Raw genomic sequence first — 22,044 nt, forward strand, 5'->3', positions numbered from 1 at the left:
GTAGTTCTATTTTAAATTTTTTGAGAAATCTTTAGACTATTTTTCATAATGGCTGCACCAGTTTACATTCCCACCAGCAGTGCATAAGGACTCCCTTTTTTTATATCTCACCAACACTTAATTGTTTTATTTTTGATGATAGCCATTCTGACAGCTGCGACGTGATAACTCTTTGTGGATTTGATTTGCATTTCATGGCTAGTGATGTTGATCATATTTTTATGCACCTGTTGGCTATCTGTATGTCTTCTTTAGAGAAACATCTATTCAGGTCCTCTGCCAATTCTTTAATAAGTTGCATGGTTTTTTTATGTTGAGTTGTATGAGTTCTTTGTATATTTTGGATATTAACCCTTTATCAAATGTATTATTTGCACATCTCTCTCCTGTTTGTTAAGCTGCCTTTTCATTTTGTTGATTGTTTCCTTCACTGTGGAAAAAGCTTTTTAGTTTGATGTAGTCCCATTTGTTTATTTTTGCTATTGTTTCCCTAACCTGAGGAGACATAGCCAAAAAAATATTGCTAAGACCTGTGTCAGAGAGTGTACTGCCTGTGTTTTCTTCTAGAAGTGTTATGGTTTTAGGTCTTACATTTAAGTTTTTAATCATTGTGAGTTTAATCTTCTATGTGGTATGAGAAGGTAGACCAGTTTGGTTCTTCTACATGTAGTTGTCCAGTTTTCCCAGCATCATGTATTGAAGAGGCTGTCTTTTCCCAATTGTATATTGTATATTCTTCCTCCTTTGTCATGGTTAAGATGCCTTCTTTTTTGATATACTGCCCAACAATAATTTTTTTGTAGCTATGAACTAATTTCAAAATAACAAGAGAATAGAAGACAGATCTTCATTGGCAATAAGATCTTCCCAAAAGCCTTAACAAGGATTCCCACTTTAGCACAAGTAGTGAGGGGACTCTGGCTGCTAGATGTAGGTATTAGCTTGATGTGGCAAGAACTTTGGAGAGCTGAGATTTAATCTCACTATGCCTTCTGCTAACCTGGGGGAATTAACGCAGTTCAGCAGTTGACCCATGTGGCCCTTATTTTCCTCAGTGGGCTTCTCTGCACCTGGGGACATGTATTTACTGCTAGAGGCCATGTGGCTTCTCTCGCTTCTCTCCACTGTCATCATCCAACAAACATGCACTTACTAGGCACTAAGGACAAGACAGAATCTATTCCTCAAAGAACTTCCCGGGAGGGATGGAAAAAGCAGTTACAAAACACAGGTATAGAACCAAATGATGCATCTCCTCTTCCACATATCACACTAGATTTTGTTGTTGTTGTTGTTGTTGTTGTTGGGCGGAAGGGGGCATTGGCCTTGGCAAGGAATCTGAGTGGAAAGAGAAAAGATTCAGATGGGATATGATACTTGAGCTGAGTCTTGTGAATGATGAACATTTACTGGTTTCCATGAACCACATTTGTGTTCTTAGTTTACAAAGGGATTAGACTTTTTTTTTTTCTTCTCTCTAGCAGTCTGGCTTTGAGATTTTATCTCTTTGACTCTATGACTACATCACCCTTCTCAGAACCTCAGAAATAATTTTATCCTTTATTAAACATTTATTCTCCTACCTCTGGTCTGTGGTCCATGGAATCTTTTGTTTCATAGGTTTTGGGTGATGAAGGCAAAACAGAACCTTCTTGGTTCTGTTTTATTTGGTAATACCAGCATATTATGATATTGAGAAGTAAATCATCATATAGACGTAACCTGTTGACTTTGGTGTATTTTAATGAAATTGCTCAGTTATTGTTACCATAAGTAAATTCTTTTTTCAATTCCAAGCGTCATATAATCTCTAAGCACATTTCATTTGTATGTCTTATTTCAGTGCTGGACCCAAAGGAGACAACATTTATGAATGGAGGTCAACTATATTGGGACCCCCAGGATCTGTCTATGAAGGAGGGGTGTTCTTTCTTGACATTACCTTTTCACCAGACTATCCGTTTAAACCCCCTAAGGTCAGTATGAAGTATTCATCCATTTTTAGCAATGTATTTTGTTGCTTATATATATATATATATAGATAGAGAGATAAACATATTCTTCAGTACACGTGTCTAGGAGTGCATGTCTGTTCTGTTAGCATAGACAACTTCCCAGGGCTGCTTGTACATAAAGGGAAACAGAATGTGAAAAAATATTGTTTATTCCCTCACCACAGCCCTTTACTCATAGTTCATTGCTTTTTCTCACCCTTTTTTATGTCTCCTTTCTGTGGCATATGTTTTAATGTAACATAAGACAGTGTGTGATGGGTGAAAGTAGGAGTGAGAGGTTGGGCTGGACCAGACCAGGCATGAGGAAGCCCCACCAAGGCCAGGCCCAGGGCTGCCTGCCATGAGCTTTGAGTTTTGATGCCTCCATGGCTCAGCTGCTCGCATGACGTTTGCATGCTCTAGAATGAAAAATGTGATCCACAGAGACTTAAAACAGGAAAATTCAGGAAAGAAGAATTTATAGTAGTCTATTAATTAAAATGATGGCTTGATGAAAAGTAATACATAAATGATTGAAGAAAGTGCAAGAATGCAGTGTAATCAGAACATAGGCAAATTTTTACTTAAGATTGTATACTTTACGAATTCTTCACATTACTTTCTATTATGTGTAAGTCAGTCATTTGATGAGTTTAAATTCATTCTCTACTTGGGAAGAGAAAAGAGCTGAGGATATTGCTTCTGTTGGCCACCAAGACAGAATTCTCACTTGACCTGCCTTCACATCTCAACATGGAGAGAAGTAAAACCTTTTTCAGTTGTCAGCCAGAGTAAAGAGTTTAAAAATCAGAACTCAGCCTAGACCTTCGGCATGACTGCCTGTGCTTCCCTCCCCCGCTCCCACATCCCCTCTTATTTTCCTCTCTATTCCTTTCTTTCTTCCTTTCCATTGATGCTTGGATATTGTTTTTGTATCAAAGCAAAAAGTAATAACCAAATAGGAAACCAATGCACAGAGGAACTGAGTAACTTACCCATCATAAGAGGGCCTGCAAATCAAAGTTTCAGAATTAAACCCAGGAAACCTAGCCCCAAAGCCCATGTTTCTTATTAACATTATACAATATGTTTTACCCCAAGTGGATAGGGCTGGCAGCACCCAGGGTTGTGTTTGGTCAGTTTTCAGTGATGAAACCACAGTATAACTAACTAATCCTTATTTTCTCCTTTTACTGGGTGGGAACCTCATATTTTTCCTACTACTTTGGACCAGACCATCCATCACCTGGGGTACGTGTTGCACTGCTGGTGACATGAGGACCTTCCTCTGTCAGCCCCTCAGACCAGGCAGTTGTGCTGCTTATAAGCCTGGTCTTGTCTGTTCTATGAAACATCTTCCTCGGAAAATGTGTGGGCTCACCCAGGTTCTTCATGACAGCATTGTGGAGATTAAAGCAAGCTAGAAGAGAAAATGGATAGGTTAGAAAAAAGAATTCTGTTTCTAAAAAGGCCACCTTGGAGTTCTCATCGTGGCGCAGTGGTTAACGAGTCCGACTAGGAACCATGAGGTTGAGGGTTCGATCCCTGCCCTTGCTCAGTGGGTTAAGGATCCAGTGTTGCCATGAGCTGTGGTGTAGGTTGCAGACGCAGCTCGGATCCCACGTTGCTATGGCTCTGGCGTAGGCCGGTGGCTACAGCTCCGATTCAACCCCTAGCCTGGGAACCTCCATATGCCATGGGAGCGGCCCAAAGAAATAGCAAAAAGACAAAAATAAACAAACAAACAAACAAACAAATAAATAAAAAGGCCACCTTAATGAACTTGAAGATGGGCCAGAATAAACAAGATGGAATTTCAGCAGCTTAATGTGTAGTATTTTATGAAAGATCAAAAAGAAATCATGATACAAGATAGGAAAAAGAGTGTTGCTTTATTTTCATATAAACAATGCGTTTAATTTCATATAAACAATTTTTTCTCAGTAAAATGCTATGAGAGCTTGAAGTTCTTGAAGCCTTAGGGAGATATTTGCAGGCAAAGTCTGCAGCTGTGGACCAGTCGTACAGTATCTGGGGAGCCTCATCCACTTCTGAGCTCTTTGTTTTCAGAAGGACAAACAGGAATAAGATGGGGAAGGAAAGAGTTATTAGCATTCTTGAGTTTCTTCACTGGGTCAAGCACTGTGTTGGGCACCCCCTGTGCCAACCCATCTCTCCTCCATAACACCCTGGTAAGGCTGGGATGTTCCCTTTCACAGAAGAGGAAACTTAGAGGAGGCTTAGAGAAGTTTTCTAATAATACCCAATCAGGAATCTACTGAACTCGGCCTCCAGGGACTATGTCCTTTCCACTGAATTATACATAGCTACCCTGGAGATGTTTACTAGGAAAACAGGACTTAGGAGAAATGTGATATCTGTCCTCTGATGTTTCAGAAACTGGTGTGGGTTGGGGTTAGACTTGATCCTGGATGGCTGGATAGGACAAAAATAGAAGCAGGAGGGTATTGGTTCCAAGGAAGCAGATTTCAGCTCTGTGTGATGAAAATCTGACCCATGGCTGGACTGTCTGCCTTTGAATAATAGCTGTAACTCTGACACTGGACTTCCTCTACTGGGAGTGTTCAAAGACAAAAGCTGAATTAGTACCTGTCAAGAACACTGCCAGAAAAAATTAAATCCCTCCAGTAGATAAATTTGCTTAGGCAATCTGTTAGGACAAAGAAAAAAATCAAACTTTGGTAATCAAATTACTGTTTAAATGCACATTTGGTAGAAACCTGTGGAAATTTTTCAAAGCAACTGCCACCACCAAATTTACCAGTTTTAGAAATTAGATTTTGTAGACCGAGGTGTTACTCTGAAGGGGAAAAGTTTGCAAGTATCTCGAAAGCTGTTAACTAAACCAAAGACTGATTAATAATTTAGAAATAACGCACCCATCCTTTCTCTCCTATTACTCTAAATAGACCATATTTGGGGCTAAGTCTTATTTTTATTTCTCTGTTGCCTTCATCCTTTGCTCTTTTCCAACAAGCTTAGCCACACATTTTGATTCATACAGCATTTTCCAGCACTCTGAAGAATGAGCCAGGGCAGCAGTAGGTGTCAGAGAGAACTGCTGGTGAGAGCAGAGGCTCACAGATAACTCTGATTGCTGTGTCATCATTATCAAATACCTACCGAAAACCTACTCGACAAGATGAGATTCCATGAGCTCCCTTTGCCTAAACTCTCAGACTCAGAACCTTTAAAAACTAATGTATCCAGGAGTTCCTTCTGTGGCACAGTGGATTAAGAATCTAACCGCAGCTGTTTGGGTCACTGTGAAGGCACCAGTTCAGTCCCTAGCCCAGCGCAGTGGGTTAAGGATCTGGCATTGCTGCAACTATGGGGCAGGTTGCAGCTGCAGCTCAGCTTCAGTCCCTAGCCCCTGGCCCAGGAACTTGCATATGCTACACGTGTGGCAAAAACAAAAACTAAAATTAAAGCACCCAAATATGTCATGTAAAGGGCAATGGCATGATCTGGATGCCTCCCCTGCCTCAGGAGCATCATCATTTTGTAGCTAGACTCGTGTCTAACTTTTCATACTCCTAGATAAGCTATTCCACTCACTTCTTCCAGAATCCACCTGCATGCTAATAAAAAAAGCAAAGCAAATTTTTCATGAAATATGCAATGTTCATAAAACTTAGTATACTAGTTTTAAATCAGTCAGGTACTAGTTGTACTTTCAAGTGCTGAATCGCTGAACAATTTTTAGTACATTGATTTTCTTATCTAATTAATATGTTTATGCCTCTTTTGCTAAATCTACATACAGCATGTTTGTTTGTATAACATTGTCATTGTATCTGATGCCAAGTCTTTAGTTGGATATTTAGCCTCTAATGATAACATTATTGTTACCAAATGCAAGCTTATGTGCCCAACACACAAAAGGTTTATTAAAGGGCTAATCAGGAGAACAGGTTGCTTATGCCCCCAAAACCCAAACTCCTCCAAGTGTTTTCAGCAAAGCACTTTAAAAGGCCAGGTAAGGCAGGGGTGTGATTGGTTGGTGCAAACTTCTTGGCGTCAGAATCCATTGTTCTTGTAGCTGTCTGCATAGGTCAGGTCACTGTGTTCCTGTAAACCTCCAGTAAAACAGACGTTGTTCTCTGTTCTGCAACTTTTTATATCTCTATATGAGTGGATTTTCAAAGGTCAGAGCCCTGAGAATGACTGTCATGTATATTTCAGGCTATGGGCAACATTCTTTTACAAAAGGTACAGAACCAACATGACTAAGCACAGGAAAAGAAGAGATCTGAATGGAGTGAGATTTGTTCTTCCCTATTACGTTATTTCTCTGAGAAAATATCTGTTTAGAGGAACTTTATGTAGGAATAATACCTACATGGCTGAAAAGAGAACCATAGTAAATCTCTGGTATATCCCCAAGTTTTTTTTTTCTTTTTTTTTATATTATTATTATTTTTTAATAGTTATTTCCCCAATACAATTTTTTTCTACTGTACAGCATGGTGACCCAGTTACACATACATGTACACATTGTATTTTCACACATTATCATGCTCCATCACAAGTGACTAGACATAGTTCCAAGCACTACACAGCAGAATCTCATTGCTAATCCCTTCCAAAGGCAATAATTTGTATCTATTAACCCCAAGCTCCCAAACCACCCCACTCCCTCTCCCTCCCCCTCCCCCTTGACAACACAAGTCTATTCTCCAAGTCCATGATTTTCTTTTCTGTGGAAAGGTTCATTTGTGCCTTATATAAGATTCCAGATATAAGCAATATCATATGGTATTTGTCTTTCTCTTTCTGACTTACTTCACTCAGTATGAGAGTCTCTAGTACCATCCATATTGCTGCAAATGGCATTATTTCGTTCTTTTTTATGGCTAAGTAATATTCCATTGTGTATTATACCACATCTTCCTAATCCAGTCATCTGTCGATGGACATTTGGGTTGTTTCCATTGTCTTGGCTCTTGTGAATAGAGCTGCAAGGAACATGCAGGTGCATGTGTCTTTTTTAAGGAAAGTTTTGTCTGGATATATGGCCAAGAGTGGGATTGCTGTGTCATGTGGTAGTTCTATCTATAGATTCCCAAGGTATCTCCATACTGTTCTCCATAGTAGTTGTACCAGCTTACATTCCCACCAACATAGATGCAGAGAAAGCATTTGACAAAGTCCAACGTCCATTCATAATAAAAACTCTTACCAAAGTTGGGTATAAAGGGGACATAACGTAATCAAAGCCATTTATGACAAACACACAGCAAATATAATATCCAATGGAGAAAAGCTGAAACCCTTCCCACTAAAATCTGGACAAGGCAAGGATGTCCACTCTCACCACTGTTACTCAACATGGTATTGAAAGTCCTAGCCACAGCAATCAGACAAACAAAAGAAATAAAAGGCATCCAAATAGCAAGAGAGGAGGTAAAACTGTCACTGTATGCAGATGACATGACACTACATATAGAAAACCCTAAGGACTCAACCCAAAAACTATTTGAACTGATCAACAAATTCAGCAAAGTAGCAGGGTATAAGATTAACATTCAGAAATCAGTCGCATTTCTGTATACTAACAATGAAATATTAGAAAAGGAATATAAAAATACAATACTTTTTAAAATTGCTCCCCCAAAAATCAAATACCTGGGAATACACCTGACCAAGGAGGTAAAGGACTTATACCAAGTTTTTTAATACTGTATTTCTTTTTCAGTACAGACATACTTTTTTTTTTTTTTATTTGTCTTTCTAGGGCCAGACCACAGCACATGGAGGTTCCCAGGCTAGGGATCTAATCACAGCTGTTGCTGCTGGCCTACACCACAGCCACAGCAATACAAGATCCAGGCCGTGTCTGCGACCTACCCCACAGGTTACAGCAATGCCGGATCCTTAACCCACTGAGTAAGGCCAGAGATCGAACCCACAACCTCATGGTTCCTAGTCAGATTTGTTTCCACTGCACCAGGATGGGAACTCCTAGACATACATTTTAATGTTATAATTCAGGTATCTATTTATAAAGCAGGAATTGTTTTATGTCTTACTGAATATTACATTTTCATATTCATATTTGTGAATATATCAATATATATGAGTATATATGAATGTATCCTGTGCTCAAAACTGGCACTTTTTAAATTTTAATAGTCTAATGTGTAAGTATTTTAATATCTACTTGAAAAATTGAGAAGCAAAATAATGAAATATGTTTTGTTCCTATATGATTTATTTTCTGCTAAAAATCCTTTGAAAAAGTTGTAACACACTGTATCTGATGTTTCATGTCTCAGGACTCCAATAACATATGTCCTAAGGAATCATGTTAGATAACAGGTCAGGTCTTTGTTTTTATGGTAGAAATACATAGACATGGCCTATTCATAAGTTGGCTTTTTCTTTCTCCCTGTGGATCTGGATATTTTATAAAAAATAAAACGTCTTCTCTGTATATCTGAGAGTAGGTAACATAGAAGGGTCAAGTGTGTTTGTTTTAGTATCTCCGGCCACCCATGCCCCAGTCTGATGCTCCATCTCAGCGCTCATCCTTCTTACTGGAAAGCATTGTTTTCTTGGTAATGGCGGGACAGAACCTGCCTGTAGGTATTTTCCAAAAAGGATGATAAAATTTATGCCTAGGATATTAAAAAATAAAAAAGCAGAAAACTATAGGCATATTTATGTGCCTATAGTGCCATTTTAATATAGCCATATTAAAAACTCTTCAGTGTTGATAGTATCTAAAAGCTATTTAATATAGTTTGTTTAATATAGTTTGTTCTTCCATTACAAATTGCAAATACATCTTAAAGTAAGTTTAGGAGTTCCTGTCGTGGTGCAGTGGTTAACAAATCCAACTGGGAACCATGAGGTTGCGGGTTCGGTCCCTTCCCTTGCTCAGTGGGTTAAGGATCCTGCGTTGCTGTGGCTCTGTCGTAGGCCAGTGGCTACAGCTCCGATGGGACCCCTAGCCTGGGAACCTCCATATGCCGAGGGAGCGGCCCAAGAAATAGCAAAAAGACAAAAAAATAAAAAAATAAAGTAAGTTTAACTTAAAGATCATTTCAGAGTGTATTATGTTTTAGAGTTTGGTGGTGTTGTTTATAGATTTAACAATGGTTTGCTTCCTATCAAAAATTCAGCTAATAGAAAAGGTAGTCATTGCTTATTGACAATGAAATAGATAATCCAGGTCCATTAGATTTTCAAATTTTTCATTTTTTTATTCTCATTATATGTTATCCTTAAGTTGATAGGTCAAAGCTAATAATGAATAAAATAGCCTCCTAGTTACACAAGCAGTAGTGATTCCAGTATTTAAAAGCCAGAAAGAGATCTAGAACTAAAGTTCATCAAGGAGTTCCATAATTTTATTCTCACTAGGTTATTATTATTTACTTGTTTTTATTGTTGTTGTTGCTTCTGCTGCTGCTCAAAGAGGGAAGATGACAGCGTCTTCCAGTATTTTTGGAGAGAGCAGTGGTTTACATGTGCAAACCCAACTGCTGCTCATTTATTTGCTGTGAAACACACAGTTGTCACAGAGTAGCATGAACTAACTTGCTTTTTTTTTTTTTTTTTTTTTTTTTGTCTTTTTGCCATTTCTTTGGGCCGCTTCCGCGGCATATGGAGGTTCCCAGGCTAGGGGTCGAATCAGAGCTATAGCCGCTGGCCTACGCCAGAGCCACAGCAACGCAGGACCCGAGCCGCGTCTGCAGCCTACACCACAGCTCACGGCAACGCCGGATCCTTAACCCACTGAGCAAGGGCAGGGATCGAACCCGCAACCTCATGGTTCCTGGTCAGATTCGTTAACCACTGCACCACGACAGGAACTCCAACTAACTTGCTTTTAATCTAAGTTTATGCATTCATATAAAGCCTGGCCATGGATCAAGTGCTTCCACACATTGTCTGTGTGACATCTCCAGTTGAACAACCAACAGTCCAAAACTAAACTATTGATTATGCAACCCACCCCACTCCTACCAATCCATGTCCTCCAGTCTTCCCCCCCTCAGTGAACGGGTACTCCATTTTTCTAGTTGCTAAAGCTAAAAATCTTGCCATCATCCTTGACTCTTCTCACACACAGCCTCACTAGTTTCAGTCTCAACAGCTCAAAACAAATATTCAAAATAAACCCAGACTCTAACCATTTAGTACTCTTTCTAGTAACACTCTGGCCCCAGCCACCCTCGACTGCTTCCTTTCCCTGGATTATTGTTGAGGTCTCCCCTCTGCTCTCCCAGTTCTGCCTTATCTCTCCTGAAGTCTGCACCATACATCAAATGATCCTTTCATAATCTAAGTCAGAGTAGGTCAATTCTTGGCCTAAAACCCTTCCTTCACCTACAAAGTAAAAACATGTAAAACCTTACAGAATCACACCGAAATTGTTGGCTATCGGATTGACTCAAATACTCTAAGCATGCTCCTTCCACAGGGCATTGACATTTGCTTTTCCTTCTGCCTGCATTGTCTTCACTCAGAAATTCACATTGCTCACTCCATTTCTCCCTGCAAGTATCTGCTCAAATATCACTTTTCCAGGGATGATCTTGTGTGACAGCTCCTGACCACCTGTGCCCCTGCACTCTCCACCCCACCACCAAACTTGACTTTTCTCTGTAGCATTTCTCCCTTCTAGAATCTTGTGTTGCTTTCTTTCTGAGTTTGTTCTTTTTCCCTTTCTCTTGTTAGCATGTAAGCTCTGTGAGCATGGGGATTGTCTATTTTTATGTTGCTTCTGTATTCCTAGCACCTAGAGCAATGCCTGATGACTTAGTAGCCATACAGTAAAAATGTGTTGAATTAATTTGTACGACTTTGCTGTACAGCTTTGCCATAGAGACAGCATTAATTATCCCCTCCCCCCAGTACTTCATAAATGAGAAAACTGAGGCCCTTGGAAGTTGAGTGGCGCACAGGTCACGTAGTCAAACTCAGTTCTAAACTGAACCTTTCATCCCCCAATTGTAGAGAAAATTCAGATTACTTACATCCATGGAAGAAGAAACACTTGTTCTTAGATTTTACACTGTGCTATAAATTAATCATATTATATCATTCCCTAAACCCAAATCTTGGGGAGGGAGATGAAAGAGGATATACAAGGAGGAAAGAATGCTAGGAAGAGATTTTGAGTGCCTGCATTTCAGTTTTGCCAAAGGCACCTGGTGCTCTTCTCCAGTGAATTCCTGATTCACAGGAACTGAGGTAGTAACTCTGTGTTGAACAGTAAATACTGATTTCTGGATTTTGCTAGCCCTAAGCTAAAGGAGAAGTCATTTCCTAGGCATAGAAGGAATATATTGCAACGTAATAATAGCAGTATATGACAAACTCAGAGCTAACATTATATTCAATGGAAAGAAATTGGGAGCATTTTCTCTAAAATTATGAACAAGACAAGGATGTCTAGTCTCACCACTCCTATTCCATATGGTACTGGGAGTCCTAGCCAGAGCAGTTAGGCAACCAAAGAAATAAAGGCATTCAGATCAGAAGGGAAGGAGTAAAATTGTTACTGTTTTCTGATTATACGATTCTGTATAGAGAAAAATCCCAAAGAATTAGTCAAAAAATCTGTTGGAGTTAATCAGTGATTTCAGTAAAGTGGCAGGATACAAAATCAATATACAGAAATCAATTTGCATTCCTTTATACAAATGGTGAAGCATCTGAAAAAGAAATAAAACCATCCTATTCACAGTGCATCAAAACAATGAAATACTTAGGAATGAATTTAACCAAGGATGTGAAAGATCAGTACAATGAAAACCACAAAACTTCCCTGAAAGAAAAAATTGAAGAAGACTCAGACAAATGGAAAGACATCCCATGTCCATGGATCAGAAGAATTAATATTGTTAAAATGTCCATAACCAAAGCCATCTGCAGATTTAGTACCACCCCCATCAAAATGTCAAAGATATTTTTCACAAAAATATAAAAAAAAAATCCCAAAATTTGGACAGAACCACAAAGGATCCTGAATAGCCAGAGAAATCCTGAAGAAAAAAAAGAACAAAGCTGAGAGTGTCATTCTTCCTGGTTTCAAACTATGCCACAAAGCCATAGTAATAAAAACACATACTGGTACAAAAATAGGCACATTTTCCAGTAGAACAAAGTAGAGATGCCAGAACTAAACCCTGACATATATGGTCAACTAATATTTCAACACAAGATCCAAGAATATTCACTGGGGAAAGGATAACCCTCTGCAACAAATAGTGCTGGGAGAACTGGAGAAATGTGTGCAGAACAATGAAATTAGACCCTATTTCACACCACTCAGAAAAATTAACTCAAAATGAATCAAAGACTTAAACGTAACAGCTGATACCATAAACCTTGTAGAAGAAAACATGGGGAGGAAGGTCATCCTAATTGGTCTTGTTAGTAATTTGGAGGGCTGACACCAAAAGTACAAGCAATTGCAACAAAAAAAAATCAACAAATGGGGCTGTATCACACTCAAAAGTTCTAGCACAGTAAAACAGCAAAAGAGAAGACAACCTACCAAATGAAAGAATATTTTTGCAAACCATGTATTGGATAGAGGTTAATATCCAAAATATATAAAGAACTCAGTCAATTCAATAACAAAAAACTCAAATTGATTGAAAAATGGGCAGAACTAAATAGACATTGCTCCAGAGAAGACATATAGATGGCCAGCAGGCATATGAAAAATACTCAATATCACTAATCATCAGGAAAATGCAAGTCAAAACCACAATGAGATATCACTTCACACCTGTTAGAATGGCTGTTGTCAAAAAGACAAGAGGTGCTAGTGAAAAGGGAACCCTTATTCACTGTTGGTAGAAATGCAAATAATTCCAATCTCTATGGAGGTTCCTCAAAAAAGTTAAAAATAGGTCTGTATAGGAGTTCCTGTCATGGCACAGCAGAAACAAATCTGACTAGGAACCATGAAGTTGCAGGTTCGATCCCTGGTCTTGCTCAGTGGATTAAGGATCTGGCCTTGTTGTGAGCTGTGGTGTAGGTCGCAGATGCAGCTCGGATCTGGTGTTGCTGTGGCTGTGGTGGCCAGCAGCTGTAGTTCCAATTAGACCCCTAGCCTGGGAACCTCCATATGCCATGGGCGTGGCCCTAAAAAGTGAAAAACAATAATCTATATACTATATGATCCAGCAAATCCACTTCTAGATACATATACTCAAAGGAAATAAAAACAGGAATAAAATGAGATATAGATGCACCTTCATTTTTATTGCAACACTTTTCCCAATAGCCAAGATACAGAAATAACCCAAATGCCTGTCAATGGATGGATAGATTTAAAAAAAAAAAAGTGATGCATATACACAATGGAATATGTTATTCAGCTATGAAAAAAGAAAAGATCCTCCCATTTGTGACAGCACAGATGGACTTGCAGGACATTATGCTGAGTGAGACAAGTCAGGGAAAGACAAGTACTGTATGATAGCACTTGTATGTGGAATCTAAAAAATGTATAAAAAACAGTAAAATGGTGGTTAACCAGAAGATGGAGTGGTCAGGGGGTGTAAGAGTAACAGTGTTTAAAGGTACAAACTTGTAAATAGTAAATAAGCCATAGAGATCCAATGTACAGTATAATGCATATAGATAATATCGTACTATAATTACACAGTTGATAAGTGCCACTTCGGTGGCAGTCATTACAGTGTTTCAGAGTAACACGTTGTATACCTTAATCTCACACAGTGTTACATGTCAAAACTTGTTCAGATAGGAGTTCCCATTGTGGCCCATCAGGTTACAGACCCGACCAGTATCCATGAGGAGGCAGGTTCAACCACCAGCCCCACTCAGTGGGTCAAGGATCTGGCATTGCTGTGAGCTGTGGTATAGGTCACAGATGCAGCTTGGATCTGGCGTAGCCGTGGTTGTGGTGTAGGCCAGCAGCTGCAGCTCTAATTGGACCCCTAGCCTGGGAATTTCCATATGCTACAGGTGTGGCCCTAAAAAAAATATTCAGATGGATGGATGGATGGATGGATGGATGGATGGATGGATGGATGGATAGATAGATAGATAGATAGATAGATAGATAGATAGATAGATAGATAGATAAACTGACTAGCTGACTGACTAACATTCTTTCTGCATGGAGCCCCCGACCCTGGTCTGTCTGATCTTCAGCACTGCCCTGGTTGAGGGGGCAGGGAGCTTGACTTTTGCACGTGGAGGGACATCTCCATCTCCATCCTCAGCCTGCCAGAGGTCGACTTCCTCTCCTGCCAGATTATACATTCCCTGAAGGGACTGCCTCTCTCCTCTGTTCTCTCATTCTCTGTTGTCAGCCTTTTCAGCACAGCTTTGCCACAGGTCTCTCAGCATGGAGCATTGCCTGTAGGTCTTGTGGCCCATTTGGTACCACTGCCATGGTCACTGTGGCTTCCTGTTTAGGTGAGTTAACCGTGTTTGGTGTCTGGTGTTTGTTGACTAGTTTGTTGGCTTGTTGAGGCATGTCAGTCATAGATATCCTCAGGTTGGCTCTCCAGAGGGCTTTGGGGGACATAACAGAGGTGAACAACAGTGGCAGAAGCTTTCCTCAGGAAACTGTGGAGATTTCAGGAAGTGGGTTCACGTAGTGATCTGTATCAAGCAGTGTTCAATCAGAGGAGAAGTATAGTTGGCCGTCCACATCCACGAAAGTACTCCAGCATCTGCTGTTTATAGAATTTGCAGATGCAGAGCCCATGGATATTGAGGTTCAGCTGTGAGAGGCATGCACATCCACTAACTTGTCACATTTTCGGGTGGCTCCTGGAACCAGGGCCTTAGGGATACCGAGGGAAGACTTTACTGATGGGAGATGCTGCATAGAATTGTATAAGGAAATCTGTAAGTATATATCTGACCCTGAACAGTTGTAGGCTCTGTTAAATTGTCTCTGTGAGGCTGTTGTCTGATGCTAGGGCTGGAAGTCCACAGGGTAGCCTAGAACCCAGGAACATGAGCTAAAAGCCAGGAGAACTGACCAGAACTCAACATCAGTGCCTGCAGTCGCAATGACACAGGAGTTCTGCGGAAGTTGGCTCTCTGCGTCATCAAGCTCAGCCCCACCCTGGTCCAGGAGTCCCAGGAACTGAAGGAGTGTCCTGGGGGTGGTGGAGCATCTGCAGGCCTGGCCGCTGCCCATACCAATGAGATGAGCAAACAGACAAGCAGCAGTGCACACTCTGGTAGCCCAGCAGCAGCCTTCTCTCTTCTGCCTCCTTTCCAAGCAGCAGATTTTGTGCAGAATGTCTCCACACACACCTGGAAGGGAATTCTGGGAAACATGGTTTAGCCTAACCCAGCTGGCACTTTTCAGATGCATCACTGTCTACCCACTGTCAACTTGGCACCATAAATACCTCATTAAACCAAAGCTCAGTCCAAATAAAGATAATAAAGCAAAGTCAGGCTTCTCCTTAACATGATACGTACACCACATGCACCTGAAATGAACAAGTCTTTTCCCCAAAAGAGGGTATATCTTTTCATGTGCTTTGACCATTTATACATCTTTTTTGAAATATCTGTTCAAACTTGCTATCCATTTTTGTTCAGTCGTTTGTCTCTTTATATTGATTTGGTGGAGTTCTTTATGTATTCTAAATAAATATCCTCTGTCAGATTGATGTAACACAAATATTTTTTCCTGGTCTGGGACTTAACCTATTCATTTTTGAAATGTCTTTCAGTAGGCAGAGGTTTTTGTTTTTTTATGAAATCTATCGATTGTTTTCTTTTATGGTTGGTTCTTTCTTCATTCCAAGAAACCTTTGCCTACTCCCAAGGAAGCAAAGATATTCTCCATTTTTTTTTCTAATAGTATCATAATTTTTGCTTTTATAAGATGTATGAGCCATTTCAAATAAATTTGTGTGCAGAATTTGAGCCAGGGGTCAAGATTCCTTTTTTCCCATACAGTTAACTTCATTGTTTTAATACTCCTGGTTGAGAAGACATTCTTTTCCTCCCATTGAATTATTAGCTTCTCTATCAAAAACTATCCTTATAAGTATAGAACTATTTCTGTATGTTCCAATCTGTTCTCCTAGTCTTTTCCAGGAGTCAGCAAACTACAGCCCATGGGCCAAATCCAGCTCACTACCTGCTTTTATAAATAAAGCTTCACTGGAACTTTGCCTTGCCCAGCCATTCACATGTTGTCTGGGGCTGCTTTCCTGTTACAGCAGCAGGGTTGAAGAGTTGTGATAGAGGGTATATGGTCTCAAGGAGTAAAGCATTTACTATCTAGCCCTTTATGAAATAAATTGGCTGATTTCTAGTCTATTCTTAAACCAACACCCCCTGTTTTGATGACTCGCTTTGCACCAAGTCTTAAAATCAGGGCCTCTAACTTCGTTTTTATTTTTCAGGATGATTTTAGCTGTCCTGACCTTTTTTATTTGCCTCTAAATTTTGGAATAAAATTCTCAATTGCTACAAAAATCCTGATGGGATTTTGTTGAATCTGTTCATTACTCTGGGGATCATTTTCGTGGCTCAGCACGTTAAGGACCCAACCTCTCTGTGAGGATGAGGGTTTGATCCCTGGCCTCACTCAGTGGGTTAAGGATCTGGCATTGCCATGAGCTGTGATGTAGTTAACAGATGTGGCTCAGATCATGCATTGCTGTGGCTGTGGCATAGGCCTGCAGATGCAGCTCCAATTCACCCCCTAGCCCGGAAACTTCCATATGCCATGGATGCAGCCACAAAAATGAAGGAATGAATGAATAAATAAATAAATGCACATTTCACAGGTCATTTTCACACATGACTCATACCAAAACAGCTTTTATCCTTAGTATTAGGCTGTAGTATTGCTTCCATTTCATAAGTCCCCATTTTTTAGTCCATTCTCCTTTTCTATCAATCTTTTTAAAATGCCACACTATGCGTTAATGTGTGAAATTTCAAAATGAATGTGATAAATAAAAATAGAGTAAAACAGTGGTCATAGTCTTTCTGCAAATAGTGCGTGTTGTATCCATCTGTGTACCCAACCACTAATCCCAACTACCAACAGTATAAGAGCTACTAAAAGTAGGATTGGATTTTGAGGGCAGAGAATACCAACCTTATTTGTTCTAAACCAAATTAAATATACTTATGAGTTAATATGAAATCAACCATTAGGCAGACAGGAAGTTCCATTTAGTCATATTTGGGGGATTCCTCTCTCCCCAGCTTTCTGTAATCTAACACAGTTACAGATCTCAGACAAAGGCCTTTAGTTTTTTTTTTTACTCTTTCCTCTGAGATGCTTACTGTCCAGGCCAACTCTAATCTATTCCACTCACGCCACCTACACTTTTGCCCGACTCAGAGAGTCGGAATGTGATCAGCCTCCCCAGTATCCACTCACACCCCCTGTCAAAGCCTTGTCATAAAGGTAGGGGCTTTGAACAAGGATTTTGCTGTGTTTCCCACCCCCACCCCCCATGTTCTAGAGTTTCTCCTCTATGGAATGTGGCCTCACTCTGGGTGGGAGTGGGCGTTTGTTGATGTCGCTGTCCACGTGACTGGGAGAAGTGGGCAGGCCTACATTTGTCCACAAAGGTGGTTCTTCTCCAGGGAGATTAAATGAACAAAGGAGACTGGGTTGAGACCTTCAGATGGTTGGAAAACAAGGACTTATTCCACTGTCAGGCCTGGGAAAGATGGCAACTCATGTGTCAGACCTGTCCCAGAAAAGTGCACAGATCCAAAGAAGTCACACTTTCCGCTCAAGGGTTTTCTGAAAAGAAAAGGGTGGAGTTGCGTCAAGTTGAAGTCTTCAGGATCCCTGACATCAAAGGGTAGGGATCCACCAGTCCCAGAACACAGCCCTGGGAGCTCTGAGAGCAGCATCACACATCACACAAAGTTCAGGAACGGTAGGATGATGTTGAAGGAAGTCTTGTGAGGCATCTTCTGTAGGACTGCGCCAGAAGAAGCTTCAAACCTGACCTTGCTCCGACCTTGTGGGAAGGAGCTCCCTGATAGGACTCAGTCAACACATGGAACAGACACCCTGTGTTAATTAAAATGTCTGTAATTGTAAAAACAAGTCATATCTTATGCATGGGAGAAATGGGGTGGGGAAATGTTGTGATACATGTAAGGGAAAAAATGTGATTTTCTTTCTTTAAATGTGTCACTTGTTTGGATAACTATAGATAATGTTATTTTGTTCAAGTTTGGGTAGTGGGGAAGTCTGAGTTCATTTTTTAACACTTGTAGCCAAATATTAACCAACCCCATTGTAGCAAATGCTCACATTTCCTTGATTTCCCTCCCCCCCATTAGAGTTAGAACTAGATCTCTTTTTTTTAAATTAAAGTATAGTTGATTTACAATGTTGTGTTAGAGGTGTACAGCAAAGTGATTCATTTATACATACACACATATATAATATGTTACATGTTATATATTAGATATGTTATATATTTTATATGTATGTTTTCAGGTTCTTTTCCCTTATAGGTTATTACAGAATATTGAGTATAGCTCCCCGTGCTATATAGTAGGTCCTTGTTGGTTATCTATTTTATATATGGTAGAGTATGTATTTTAATCCCAAATTCCTAATTTTTCCCTCCTCCCCCTCCTTTCCCCTTTGGTCACCTTAAGTTTGTTTTCTATGTCTGTGAGTCTCTTTCTGTTTTGTAAGGTCATTTATTTCCTTTCCATAGATTCCACATGTAAGTGATAGCATATGATAATTTGTTTTTCCCCATCTGACTTCCTTCACTTAGTAGGAAAATCTCTAGGTATAACCGTATATCTTTCGATGACACTAAACTTTCTGGAACTTAGTGTTTTCATCTGTAGAAAGAGAAAGTTTACCAGTCTCTCTGAGATTCCTCTCTTTGAACGGATAGTGATTTGTCACTGCCCTGTGTAAAAACTCTCAGTGCCTTCGCTCTGCACCTAGAGTAGAACTCACACTTCTCACACTGGTTCTCCCCTCTGGCCTCACCTCCTGCAACGTCCCCTTTTGTCCCTCAGATGTGCTGATCCCTTGTCCTGGGATCATTTTCAGCCAGTTCTCCCAATCAGCCGCAACTTTGTTGCTCTTCAGTTCTCACCTTTAGTGTCACCTGCTGAGAGGTGCACTGCTTGACCACCATCTATAAATAGTTCCACTGTGGTGGTTTTCTGTAACATCAACCTGATAATCCTGGTCATGAAACTTTTCATAGTCTGACATACTTATTTGTTGGTTGATTTTTTTTCTTCTGCCTCCTCACTCTAGACTCTAAGCTCTATGAGAACAGAGACCTTTAGTACCTGGCAGACAGTAATTTTGATGAAGAAAATGAACATTCATTTTGCTTGTTGTAGCTTCAGCACTTGGGAAATCTGTGCTCTGTTGGTTTGTAATACTGAAATGACCAGTAAGAGTGTGTGCATATGTGTTTGTGCGCCCCTGTTCTTATTCTTTCCCACAGAATTAGGTACAATTGGAGGGTAGGATCTTCCATTTCTGAGAAGATGTCATCAGAGTATCTAGGAGACCCAGGAGACAGTGATACATTTCTTTTGAAACAGTGGAAGGTAGTACAGTTTATCTTAAATGCTTAAAATTAAGTGCTGCTGATATTGGTAGGTGACTTATTGGCAAGTAATTAATCCGTGTTAAAGAAAAAACTTGGAGTTCCCATTGTGGCGCAGTGGTTAACGAATACGACGAGGAACCATGAGGCTGCAGGTTCGATCCCTGGCCTTGCTCAGTGGGTTAATGACCCGGCGTTACCGTGAGCTGTGGTATAGGTTGCAGATGCGGCTTGGATCCCACGTTGCTATGGCTCTGGCGTAGGCCAGCAGCTACAGCTCCGATGAGACCCCTAGCCTGGGAACCTCCATATGCTGCGAGAGCGGCCCAAGAAATGGCAAAAAGACAAAAAAAAAAAGAAAGAAAAAACTTGAGTTTTTGTTGCCATCTCGTATGAAGTATTATATTCTTGATTTTATAAAGTATCTGAGCTATGATTTATACAGACTGTCGGTTGACACAAATTACAAGCAAATAATTTGCATATTTAAATATAGGTTCGAATAATATTCAATACATAGATCAAATTTTGCAACCCAAGAAAACATTATAATCCAAAAACCAAGTATCTTTTCCTGTAGGTACCTACCTTCAGTATTGCACTATGACAGAGTCACTTCCCCTGAGCCATTTTCACAGCCTCAGACTTCAAAGTCACATCATGAAGACCAAATCGATGCATGTGCTTGTTTTCAAAGCCAGACTCAGGCAGAGAAAGTGTATAAACTTTGTCTTTGCTGCCACCTTGTCGTGTCTCAGAACTGTCACCTCTTATGTTATATTTAAATAGAAAATTCCTGGGGAAAAATTTATGTATAGTGGAATGGATAAATGTGCCGTGTTCATACAATGGAATATTGTGTAATAAGGAAATAAAAAAACAGAACAATAAACACTGTATGTGGAGGTCACAAACATGATATTGAAAGAAGGAAGACACAAAGGAGTATGTACCCTACGATTCCATTTATGTAAATTTAAAAACAGGAAGAACTCGTGGTACAGATGTGGGAGTCAGAATAAGGGTTGCATTTGGAGGGTGGTTATGACTGGTGACAAGCACAAGGGAGATTTCTGGGGTGCTGGCAGTATTCAGCATCTTGTTCTAGGTAGTGGATACTCAAGTATATTCACTTTGTAAAAATTCATCAGGCTGTGCACTAGTGATCTGTGTGCTTCTCTTTATGTATGTTTTATTTTTTAAGAGTTTCCATTCACAAAGCCCCATATCATCACGTTTAAGCCAAGTGTCCTCCATCTTGTGGAAATGATGGCTTTGTCCCTAACTATAGATCTTTTTTTTCCTCTATTAAATTTGTATTGTTTAACTATAGTTTGACATGTTTAGACCTTTGGAATTTTTACTCCTGGCCCGTGTGTTCGTTTTTCTGTCCAACTTTATGCTATCCATAGCTTTGATAAGCATGGTTTTTATGTCTTCATTTAAGTCATTGACAAAATGCTGAAAAAAAAAAAAAAAAAAAAAAACAGGACTAATCACAAATCATCCTCCCAGAGAGCTTCTTTGTGCCTATTTAATTTATTTGATCATTTAGCAAGATCCGCTAACATATGCTTAACTGAGCCTGTTCCGCATCCACCAAACTGGATTAGTATCCAGACTGGAATCCTCTCTCTGGACCACAGGGACACACTAAAAGTGATATTTGCAGCAGCCCAGTTTGCTTTGGGAGCCTACTGATTACAATCTCCTTGGTCATGGATCGTTCCTCTCCACATAGATAAACATCAAATTTATGACTCCCAGGCTGCTGTGTTTGTTTTGGCCTGAGGCCAGTGGCTGTTGACAGTAGTAAAGAAGACTGCTAAGACTTGTGCTTGTGTGTGTGGAGCACTGTGGCCACCTCATTCCTCTATGGTTTCAATCATGCATTGAAAAGGAAAGGGAGTGGCCCAGGGCACAATTTGGTTTGGGTCTGTCCACAAGGAATCCCGTGGATCACCACATCATTTTAAGTCCTGACAAATTACCTGGTTAATAATCCTTTCTACAGGTTTGTTTAAAATGATGTCATTCTCCTTGTTAACAAAAGAAATAAAATGTAATATAATTGAATAGAGTTCAAAACCATGCCTTTGCTCTGCCCTCTGCTAACATTTCATTGTTATCTACACCAAAGAGTTCTTCTCTTCCTTAATTTGCCACATTTTTCCTTAGAGCCTTATTTTCTTCAGCTTTTTTTCTTTTGTTGGATATGTCTAAACCTATGAAATACTTTTTAAATTGGAGTTTGGTTGATTTACAATGATGTGTTAGTTTCAGGTGTACCGCAAAGTGGTTCAGATTATCTGTCTGTCTGTATGTCTATCTATATAATTTTTAGCTTCTTTTCCATTATGGTTTGTTACAGAATATTGAGTAGAGTTCCCTGTGCTATACAGCAGGTCCTTGTTGATTATCTATTTTATATATAGTAGTGTTTCTGTTAATCCCAAACTCCTAATTTATCCCTTCTAACCCCTCTT

At 39.9% G+C, this 22,044-nt stretch overlaps 1 protein-coding gene across 3 annotated transcripts in view; it reads left to right on the forward strand.

Annotated features, from left to right (window-relative positions):
- The window catches only part of UBE2E2 (UB2E2), a 382,468-nt gene that overhangs the window by 289,439 nt on the left and 70,985 nt on the right, over nt 1-22,044 (forward strand). For all 3 annotated transcript variants that reach the window (XM_021068635.1, XM_021068634.1, NM_001078672.1), the window contains 1 exon segment: nt 1,844-1,976. In XM_021068635.1, the coding sequence (XP_020924294.1) occupies nt 1,844-1,976 (133 nt within the window).

The sequence above is a fragment of the Sus scrofa genome, chromosome 13, assembly GCF_000003025.6.
Source record: "Sus scrofa isolate TJ Tabasco breed Duroc chromosome 13, Sscrofa11.1, whole genome shotgun sequence".
Taxonomy (NCBI): domain Eukaryota; kingdom Metazoa; phylum Chordata; class Mammalia; order Artiodactyla; family Suidae; genus Sus; species Sus scrofa.